Genomic DNA, 11,795 nt, shown 5'->3' with positions numbered 1-11,795 from the left:
AAGTAAGAAAGAAAATAAAATATATAATAAATAAATAACTAGTGAGATCTTAACTTTCACAGCATATTTTGATAAATTTCAAAGTGTGTCAGACACCTTTATTGCAAATTGACAAATAAGTCATACTCGATAGAGTATGAAACTAGTCATACTCGCCCATTTCTATCCTCTCCCACTACCCAATGCTCATGGCAGTCACGTGCATACCACAAGGTCACTCTATGATATTACCAGGTGGATTGACACGTAAGACTCCAGCAAGCCCAATCCTACGGCTGAAAACACATCTGGCGGGCCACTGGCCATTGCCAAACCAATCCAACGGCGGGGAACGAAATATGACGTGGCCGTCCTGTCAAGTCGAAAGTACAATTAGAGTCTGACGTGGCGCGAGTGCTAAAAATCATCCAGCGTGGCGTGTGGCCGTGTACTTTTGCCCGAAGAAAACGTGCCCCCCCTCCCTCCTCCCCGAATCTCTCACATTTTCTCTCTTCTGTGTTTCACGGGCCCCTTCCCTCTCGCCCGAAACTGAACCTCTCTCTCTCTCTCTCTCTCTCTCTCTCTACCTTCCCTCCATTTTCTCTCCCGTTGTTGCTCTTCGTTGCATGCTGCTTCTTCTGGCTTCTCTGCGTCCGTACTCGGAGTTTCCACCATTTTTTGTTGGTGTAGCTCTTCATACTCGGTTCAAAAGCTCTGATTTTTGACCACGAGGGGAATTTTTTTTTTCTTTGGCAGAATCGACGCACATTGTTGGTCTTGTTGAGTAAAGAAGCAAGATCAGAAGGTTTCTTTTGCTTATTCAAGTCACCGAGGTGAATTTTACATTGAATGATGAAAATTCGTTCGATTTTTCAGTTTGTTGGTCTTCTGCTTGTCGTGCTCAGCTGTTTATGTATTTTTGGTTGCGTTTAGTGAAGCCGTGAGATATGGTGTGTTCGTCAATTTAAGTTCGGTTTTTAAAAAAAAAAAAAAAAAAAAATCTGTTTTATGTTTGTGTCGTTTGCCTTGTTCGTTTTCTGAGGTGTTTGAAGTTGGACTGGGCGGGGTTGCTAGGGTTTTTGTGAGTATCGGAAGATTGTGGGGTTTTGCGATGTTGCAACCAGGGCTTTTATGGCACCTTCTTTTTCGAACCTGCACGGTTTAGCCTTTCATTTCCACAAATTGTGTCCGAAGTTTTATTTGGAGACTGGGGACAGCTCTGTCATTGAGGCTTGTACTCGATAGTCTTCGCCTTATAGAGTGTGCTCTTCAACATATCAGCCAAAGCGAACTCCCACTTTTTAAAATTCCTCATGAACTGCAACTGCCAGCCTAATGAGCCCGAACACAAATCCCTACGCGTCCGCAAGCAACTCTAGAAATCTGACAGTAGAATGCAAAACCAAATCCATCGTCTCCATTTTCTTCGATCCTGAATTTCTCAAGCTAGAAAATTAAGAAATTCCAATTTACATCGTCTGATGCTTGTCACGATCACGTTTGCAGATAATCACTGAGCACCCGCATCTTATTCTACAATCCGAACACTCATTTGCAAGCGTTTTTAGAATCAGGGATCAAGCCCCGAAAACTATTTCAAACTATTCACTGGCACTGTCTCAAAAACTTTATAAACTCCCCCAACTAAATTGATTGATTTGCAATCCTTATATTCTTTTTTTTTTTATAAGACGGGTTTCCTGGGTTCGCCAGACTAATCCACCCTACGCCAGCCGTGCCCACAGCCAATACGTAGGAGGTAAATCCAGATGTGCGCTGGAAGTGTGTTGTAAGCGGCCTTCTGAGGAGCCTCCTTACCACCTGAGCTTATCCCCGGTGGCACAATCCTTATATTCTTTTTTTTTTGGATTAGGCACCGGGTACAATCCTTATATTCTTGCCCCTGCCTTCGGAGGGTTAAGAGCAATAAAAGAAGCATTTGAACTTTTCTCAAAGCACAACTCTTATAGAGCTGTTGATAGAAAATTGAAAACATCTTCCTCCACCATCTTCCCAATATTTCTAAATAATGCTGTTGTAAAACAATCCAGTTCTGGCCTAGGAGCTTTCACCTTATTTCTTGTGTTTTCAGTGTTGTACTAAGTCATTTGCATTAAGGACTTAAGTATTGTCATTTTCTTTGATATTTTTCATTGTAAATAATTGGCTCTTCTTGGCTGTTACTTATTTTTTTTTTTATTACATATCTTGAACAGCTGGGGTCCTTGGGAACCTTTGCTCAGGCCAATCCAAGGCTTCCAGAGAAATGGTACTGTTCCTTTTGCATTTTTATTTATAAAAAATATGCATTTATTTTGCTATCCCCTTTTTACTTGCATTATTTTTTGTTTTTATTTTTTTAAAATAATTAAATGGTTTTTCTTGGTATCTGGCAGTAAACAGGCTAAGCAATGGGAAGGAAAGTCATACTATTTCTGTTTATTCTCTATTTGTGAATTTGTTTTTTTTTTTTAATAATTTCTGTAGGATGGGAATAGCTCTGGTGAAGCAAGTATTGATTGGGACACTGAAGATGAGCTAGAAATTAAAGACTCATCTTTTTCATCTTGTTCAAGTGTGACAATTCCTGCTGGAGAAGTTAATAGAGGCTCTGGGGAGGTAACAGAAGGGGATCTGTTTTATTTGTTTGTACCAAAATAGTTGAGTACAAAATGGAAAATATTGTATTCTTTTCTCAGTAAAGAAGTGATTGAATGTTATGTTTCTAAATCATGTGACTACAATTTAATGTTATATTTTAGGGTATAATTGAAATAGTGGTGTCTGAAAGTTTTGCATTCCATGTTTTTATACTGTTTTAGCAGGAAGTTAGGTAGAGGTTGCAGCCAATTGTTCATATTTCATTTTGTTCTCAGACCACGTTGTTATCACATGCTAAATCAGTTCTCAATAAACTAGGTCCAGATTAACGCTAATTTGTTTTCTGAGTAAATAATTTTCTTCACAGCAGCCCTCCTAGGAAAATTATGAATGTTGATAGCAGACATTATTAAGCTTATTGGGTAAATTTGATTATGTTAAAATTGAGTAGCAATATAAGGACAGTTGATAGCATTACTAGTGAAAGTCATATTAGTCATGATAGGAAAATTTGTTTATCATCCTTTCATCCTTATATTTCTAGACTGATTGAAGAGGATGGGGTAGTTGTTACTTACTGTTTGTGTTTGTGCTGTTTACCCTGTACTAAATTTTTTTTTCTTGCCCAAAAATGTATGTAATTTTCTTGAGATTTTTTTTCAGTTGCAATGGATTTGTGCATGTTTGGTTCTTGGCATTTTTTTGTTATACATTTGAGATGAAGAACCATCAGTGGGTTTAGTTGTTTGGGCAGGGAAATTGTTCTGGTAACATTTGAAATTGAAATGAAAATGGATTTAGATGAATAGGTATGAGAGATTGAGTAAGATGTTGTGTCTCTGACACAAAAGCAAGCCCAACCAGGCCTCGATACTTGATGTTCCTGTTGTAATTGAATTGGAAATTGAAATATATTCAATTTAGCCCAAGTGAAAATGAAAATTGTAGATTAATTTTGACCAGATGAAACTGAATCCCAAGTACTTAAGAAAATTCCTTCTCATTGAAGAAATAAAATTGGTAATTTTCAACCTTAATGGTAGCGCCTTGACCATGTTATTCTTTCTGATTGTGCACCAGAGGCTAATCGTTTTCTTTGGAAACAAATTGAAATAAACCATTGCACCATTTTTTAGGTTGGGCAATTTTATCCACAAGCCAAATTGACTTACAAAAGAGCACCTTATGTGGTATTCATACAGTTCAATTACACTCAATGTTGTTGATTATCTGGGGAATTATAGTATGTAATTGCAATAGGAATTTCCTCCTTTAATAAAACTGTAGTTAATCTCTCCAGTCTCTACCATCATATCACCTTTTGATTATTGATGGACTGACAACATATAATTTTCCTTAATATCAATTTTCTCTTATCTTATCACCTCAGTGGAGTACATGGACTTATTTGGCGAATCTCAATAGGCTTTCTTACATTTCTTTTCCTTGCATTCTTCAAACACTGAAATGTGTACTTTAGTTCCTATTTGTGTATTTCCTAGGCAATTACTTTTTTCTTACTTTGGCAGTTTGGTTTGCATGCACTTACATACCTAAGTAGCTGATGAGTCCTTACTTTTTTCCTCTTTTTAAAGGCATGCTCATCATCTGGTCCTTCAAACTCCAACTTAATTCAACATTTCGTAGGGATGGGTTTTTCTGAAAAAATGGTTGTGAAAGCAATTGAGGAAAATGGTAAATGTACAGTGTTCATTTAAGCATTAGCTTTTATCTCAAAAGCTGTTAACACTTTTTTGTTAACCCGATATGCATACAGGAAAAGGAAGTACAGAATCAATACTGGAGACTCTCCTTACATACTCGGTGAGTTAGCATCTGCCTTACTCTGAGATGCTCTTCTTGGCATTTTTGTTTTGATTCTGTAGTAGTTTGATTGACTTTATTGTTTTACTGCAAGATAGCAAGCGTATTGGAGATCAGTGTCAACTGTAAATAACCCAGCAAAAAAAAAAGGGCCTTTCTTCTCTTGTGAATAATTATATTGTCAACATTGAGTTTGGTTTGCAGCAAGAAAAGGAGAAGACTATCTAAATCTGTAGGAAAAACTAGCGAATCATGAATCCATTTATTTAGTTATGCCTTAGAAACTACATGCATCTTTGCATGAACTAAGAAAAAAAATTATGTGCACAGTGATTATCATATAGTTCTCTGCAATATTTGTCCTGATGTATAAACAAACATGTATTGTATTCACAGTCCATCTCCTAGGAAACATCAAAGCTTGGGACTTCCATGTAGGAGCTCTCTGATTTGAATTTTAGGGGGGTGGGAAGGGATAGGAGATGGGCTACTTCCCGTTCTTCACTAGTTGAAATAGGCACCTTTATTCACTATAATGCATAATACGCCAAGTGTCGAGTAAATATTTTGTGTTTTGCTCTGTGAATTACGACTGGTTGGGTTTCGTTATAAGTTATTTGGAAAAGGCGGAGATAATTTGGATAGTGCAAATCCAATAGGTGGTTCATGTTACGAAGTTTATTGAAAATGGAAATTATTAACAACATACGTAGAGATGAGCTGTTGAACGCACTGACTCCCTAAATCCAAACGGGAAACATGGATATATGGGTGCATATTTGTATGTCTTACTATGCTAAACATTTGTTTTGATGTGTTTGACATCGAACAATAATATATTTGGGGCATCAATAGTTGTGGTGGTAGGCATATGCATCTATGTGTATGTTTTTGGGTTGGAATGCCCATGTTCCGCCTGCCTCTTTGCCACCTTGGTAGCACACAGCCTGTAAAATTTGGCAATACTATTAAATTTGATCTTGGGCGTGTTGTTTTAGGAGAGTAAGATAAGATATTTAGTGTAGGAGGGAGAATACAAGGGAAGGGTGAGAAAGCTTAAGAAAAGAAGAAATTAAAAATGAACCCATCATAAACTGGACAGCCAGAGCATCTTGATTTAGTGTAAAACACAAAGTTTGAACAATAGAATTAACAAAAGGAGGATTCAAAAAACAAAAGATTAATGGCCTTTTCAATGATGGATCTTGGACATTTTGTTATTATGTATATTAATATCTATAAAATTATTTGACTTTTCCAATTCCAATTCTTTGATGGTGATGTGGGGCCAGAATTTCACATTTGTGAAATTGTTCTGTTGAGAAGGAACTTTAGCTTTAGTGAGGTATAAATATCTGTACATAGAGGGAAAAAGTCTTGGCTTTGATTTCTCTAACCATTAAATTGAAGAGCCTTTGAAGTAGTTGAGGCATAACGTTTAAAGCTCAAAAGATCGGTGGTTTAAGATTTCTATTCTGTATGGTGAACAACACTCCTTGGACAAGAACATTGCCTCACATTTTTGGATATCTTATCATGGATGATGATTTTTTGTTGCTTCATCTGACACCTTCTTTGTGCCTTTTAATGATTTTTTCTCATATCAAACAGAACCATTTGTAATTGTGTTAAATTGGTGACTTGAGGAATTTGTATCTATAATATTAGTAGGGGTAAGACTGCATACACTGTGACAACCCTTCCTGTACCCTCTCAATGCAGGGAGCCTTGTGGCCTGAGGACTCCCTTTATATTAGTATGCGTTGGGTGGTGTGCTTCCTGTACAGCTAATGTCAAAAAGTAGGCAATAATAAATGCTTTAAATCTTGTAATTCTAGTGAAAAACAACATAAGATAAGTGGCTGACTTGGATTTGTTGCAGGATCATGTTTTATTAATTCCATGAGTGTGATAATTCTTTTCCAAAACACAAAGCTCTGGAAAACATACTGCAAGCTTATTGTCGCCGTTTTTTTAGTTACCAGAGAAAAAGGTTGTTGATAACCTTCCTGAGAAACACTAAATATTTTTTCTGTATTCATAAAAGGCTTAATTTGTTCCTGTTTTCAGTCTGTTCCAGTTGGCCTTGTGCACTTATGTGAAATTTATTTATTAGCAATTTGATATGATGAAGAGTACTGCTGCATGTATTTTATATATATATATATATAATGCTGCTGCATGCACGTGTCCTGGTCACATCTTGTGTTTTTATGTTTGATTACTGCCAGAGGTGTCACCATTACAGTTTTTACATTTGGTTATTGGAATATCTACTCCTAGGAATAAATAGGAAGGGGATGGAAAACAATGACAGCATAGGATAGGGGTGTAATAATTATAAATGAAGTCACTCTTGCAAAAGTTTGTGTTATTCCATACAACATTGGAATGTGATAGGAATATACGTCCCCATGGTGAAATTTGGGAATAATTATTTATTATCTATTCCTTGCTATGGACTCCAAAAAAAAATTGTTTTATTATTTGCTTTATTGGTGATAGCACATTTTATTGTATGAAATGTCAAATCCTTCTATTATAACCACTCTATTCTTTGACATAGATATTCCCAAGAAACATACTTAATATTTTACGTGTTGATCCTAATAATTTTGTTGTAAATTGGGGTGAATCTTCTCAATTCCTGTTTTCGCATGCCTTCCAATTAGTCTGATTGATTTGCTTGATCAGTGGACTACAAATGCGTAGTCCATAATTCTAAAAGTTCAAGATACCATTATGCCTTAAATCAGTAGCTGCCTTTATGAAATATTGTTTTCCCTATTTAAGGAACAATTTCGTTGGAATTTACTTTTTGTTGGTCATTTTCAGGCTCTTGAAGACACACCTCAAGAAAAGCAGGATGTTGATTCTGATAACTATTCAGAGTATGATGGGAGCTTGCTAGGTGATCTGTCTGATACAGATAGTTGTGCTGAAAATGAGGTAATGGAATTTTTCCACTCACTTTTTGCATATGTATTTGTTTTATATAAAGAGCAGTCAGTTTAGTTTATCTTATGTCATCCTATCAGCTTAATTATTTATACTATATATAAAGCTAATGATAGTGTAAATCATTTTATCCTTATCTTTTAAAATTAGGACAAAACATTCCTAAAAACAATGAAATTCAACCAAAATTAGATAAAATTATACTATCCTTAAGAGAAATGATCAATTTAAATTCTAAAAAATAGCGATTAATAATAAAATCTTAGATCTAACTACAAATACCTTTTAGATTACAAAAATCAAGTTTATTGATTTTTTGAATTAAAAAATCAAATTAAATTATCAACCAATCAAATTTTTTTTGGTACAATTAAATAAATAATAAATAATATATTTATTATTATGCCCCATGCAATTTAAGATTTGGATTTTAATAAATCATTTCCCATGCATCTATATTGGGCTCTTGTGAAAAAGGAAACACATTCATAAAATTAAATATGTGGGTAGAAAGATAGATTGATTGCATGTTTTGTTTGAAAGATATCCTAAATTGATCAATTTAATTTTTTATTCTTCATTCAAAGTCACATGCATCAACGTACAGACTATTAGTTGATAGCATGATAACAACATTTTTTAGTAATTCGTTTACATATTAACTTGTTACTGTGGGGGGGCAATAGAAGGGGTAGGGGTAGACCTAAAATAACTTGGGAGGAGATAGTGAGTAAGGATTTAATATCTTTGAATCTATCAAAAGAAATGGTCCATGATCGCATAAATTGGTGGAAAAGGATTCATATAGCCGACCCCACTTAGTGGGACTAAGGCTTGGTTTTGTTGTTGTTGTTGTTGTTTACATATTAACTTGTCAAATTGAATTGAGCTCTTGAGATGGAAAAAGAAATAGCAAAAAAAAAAAAAAAAATGATGTTTACAATTTATTTTTGTTGTATTGTAAATTCTATATTTTATAGTAATATTTTATGGATAATGTTGAAAACATAGATACTAAACAACGCTTAAAAAAATAAAAAGTCAAATATCCTGTGCCTCACCCGAGTTTGTACTAGTTAACAATTAACTAAATAAAAAATGACAGTTACAAAGATGATAGTTAAAGAATCACAATCTAAATAAATGTTTAACTGTTGATACATAAAGGAATTGTACATTAAAAAAAAATATTGAATTCTACAAGTGGGTCTTTTTATATCATATTGTATATAAATTAAAAAATATTCCAATATTCTGTAAATCAAAAGTATGACTCATAAGGCATAAAAAAACTTTTATAAAACAATAATTAATTTGGACATTTTTGAAACTTTATACACATGGGTTATCATGTAACAACTGACTATGTTAATTTATGTTTTTTAAAACACTGTATTTATGCATACATATTTCTGAGCCTAACATATTTTTATATACTATTACATAGCAACTTGATACTAAATTTATTTAATTTTCTTTACATCAATGAGAATAATCTCATATGAAATATTCATTTACACGGTATATCTTCCTTTTACATATTTAATTCTAAGAGCAACATGATCTATTAGCAAACATATTATAAATATCAAATAAAAAAAAAGTATAATTGTGAAAAAGTATTATCAATTTGTTTAAATATATATAGACTAGCACGTTGTAATTATTTTGAAAGTCTATGCCCTTAGTGTATCCAAAACACTGACTCTCTTTAGATGCTTCTCTGATATCCATCCAATAGTTCATTGAGTTTACAATTTTTTTAAAAAATATTTTCTTTTATGTTTGAGACCTTTCTAATGCTTCTTGAAGCATTCCTTGGACACTAATTTTTTTTTTTTTGGTACATTATAAACATATTATGATGCATTATAATATAATTTTATTTTAGTTTATTCATAAAACATCATGATTACAAAAGAAGCACACAACTTTGAGTTTTTCTTAAGAAGGTACTAAAATATGATTAACATTTTCAATAGAAGATGCATTAAAAATGTATTTTTTATTTGTTATATTTTTTGCAGTGTCATATAAATATTAGAATGTAATATTTATCATGTGCAATATATTTATATATAATATCATATATTTGTCTTGTAAATTGGTGGAAAAGGATTCTTATAGTTGACCTCACCTAGTGGGACACAAGGCTTGGTTTTTTATTGTTGTTGTTTCTGTCCTTGTTTTGGCATTCCTTTATAACAAATTTATTGTATTATTGTATCTATGTTGTGTCGTACTGTTATCCCTTGTTCATGTGCATACTCATATTTTATAGTTGTAAAGAAAATATAAATTGTTTATTAAGTAACTTTGAATATTTGTAGTGATAATAATATAATATAATATTAGAGGAGCAGAGAGAAAATTCTGGTACAACTGGGACAAAGCTTTTAAGGAGACTCTAGAGGAGAACTTAGCATTGTGGAAGACTCTCTGCCAAAGGAGGTTGGGTACAGCAATGGGGAAAGGAAAGAAAATGAGGCTAAGAAATGGGGGGATATTTTGGATTTAGAAAGTGATGGTTTTAGTGAATTTGACTGTGGTGGGGGGTTATTGTTGGATGAGATTCGGAAACAATATGGGTACGCTTTTTATCTTATGTTCATCCTGCCCCATTGGAAGGTTTGGAGGGAGTGTCTGTTTTTGGAAATGATGATTTAGTCAACAATTCACTTCATGGATGATGGAATATTGTCCGCTCCTGAGGAGAAAATTCCCAAGGATTAGAAACTCAAGATCTTTTGGATAAGTTGGATCTATAGTTGAGTGATATTGGAGAAAATGAGGTTCGCTTTGATGGTGGTAAAATTCGTAAATTGAGGGTCATAGACAGGGCCGGCTCTTCACAATATGGGACCCTAGGCGAATCATTTAATAAAAAACCTTTAATATTTTATTTAATTTTTATTTTTATTTGAAATTAATTTTTCTAACTTTTTGAGATGCAAAATCACTAATTAAAGTTTTATATTCAAAATTAGGGTTGATGAAAATTACAAATTGGAGGCCCGAAAATAATGAACACAAGAGCCGGAGCAAAAATTATAGAGAGACTGAGAGATGAGAGTAATAGATAGTTAGAAATATAATAAAGTTATTAGTTAGGAAGTTAATGAGACTTGAAAAAAGAAAAAGAATGAAATTGCATTTATTTTACATTTTAAAATACAATTTCATTTATTTGTTAGTTGGGAAGTCAATGTATGGGAAGAGAGCATAATAAATAATGTTAACATTATTTAATTAAAAAAAATAAGGTTCCCAAAAATATATTATTTTATTAAAAAAAAAAAATTTGGGGGCCCCAAAATTTTTGGGGCCATAGGTGAGCACCTCAATTGCCTAATGGAAGAGCCGGCCATGGTCATAGAGAATTGGCAAATTTGAAGCGTTTGGTAAATTATGATGGAAAGGGTATGAATATGAAAAGAGGTTTTCTTGGTTAATTTTATCTAGTTTCATGGTGTGATCTCCATTTTTTTTTTTGTTTTTAATTTTTCTTTCTTTTCTATTTTATTGGCAGGCCTCCTTGCCCCCGCACGTTATACCTTTTTTTTTCCCTGTCTAATATTCTTTCTTTTATTATTAAAAATATTAGTTTATTTTTTAGAATAAATCAAAACTTTATTATAAATCATTTAAATATTACCTGAACTCACTTGTAATTACATGCAATGCTTGTGACATATTTACTAGCGCTTGCAATATGACCAATCCATTATGGCTTGCACTTAAGAAGTTGGAATATTGGCAATTTGGATCGTTATCTATATTTAAATTATATGAAGGTGCATTAATATTAATGCGTTTAGTATGCAAATCTAATTTGTATTAGAACTGCTAATGAGTTTACACAGTTAGTGATATGATGAAATGATAGTTGAGAATTACTTTAGGGCTCTTCATTTGCTTGTGATGTTCATATGACCATGTCATGCACTGAAAGTTTATTGTAAAGTTTTGGCCATTAATTGCTGAAACTGTTTACCATAACTAATATTCTCATATTGGAAGTGTTATAAAATTAAGCGGTAAGTACTAAAAACTAAATTAGTTCTAAGGGGCTTTTTGATTAAAATTAAGTTCTGAGCCTTCAATCAACTTCTGAACTCGTGCACCATTTCAGGAACTAATATCTAGATTAGTTTAGAGTTGTTTGATAATTGATTGGTTTAAACATCTGAATATGCATATATTTTATCATTTTAACCCTTAAAAATATGTGAACTAATTTGATTGGTGGAGAATCTAAACAGCTATACTGTAAATGGTGGAAATAAAATTAAAAAATGTAAAAAATCTGAAAAATGGAAAATATGGGGAACAAAAAAGGTGAAGAATATGAAATATGTGCAAGAAAATCAACTCCCAAGAATAAAAAGAATAATCCAAAAATGAAGAAAAATGAAAACAAAAGAAGGTCAGAT

At 33.1% G+C, this 11,795-nt stretch overlaps 1 protein-coding gene across 1 annotated transcript in view; it reads left to right on the top strand.

Annotated features, from left to right (window-relative positions):
* Positions 1-467: 467 nt before the first annotated feature.
* LOC131168470 (DNA (cytosine-5)-methyltransferase DRM2) overlaps positions 468-11,795 on the top strand; it is a 31,014-nt gene continuing 19,686 nt past the window's right edge. Inside the window, exons 1-6 of the mRNA XM_058127915.1 lie at positions 468-812; positions 2,196-2,248; positions 2,467-2,598; positions 4,176-4,275; positions 4,358-4,404; positions 7,240-7,353. Coding sequence (XP_057983898.1) covers positions 2,246-2,248; positions 2,467-2,598; positions 4,176-4,275; positions 4,358-4,404; positions 7,240-7,353 — 396 coding nt within the window. The 5' untranslated portion in view covers positions 468-812; positions 2,196-2,245. The remainder of the gene's footprint in view (positions 813-2,195; positions 2,249-2,466; positions 2,599-4,175; positions 4,276-4,357; positions 4,405-7,239; positions 7,354-11,795) is intronic.

Source organism: Malania oleifera, chromosome 11 (genome assembly GCF_029873635.1).
Source record: "Malania oleifera isolate guangnan ecotype guangnan chromosome 11, ASM2987363v1, whole genome shotgun sequence".
Taxonomy (NCBI): Eukaryota; Viridiplantae; Streptophyta; class Magnoliopsida; order Santalales; family Ximeniaceae; genus Malania; species Malania oleifera.
This window is presented reverse-complemented; position numbering and strand designations above follow the sequence as displayed.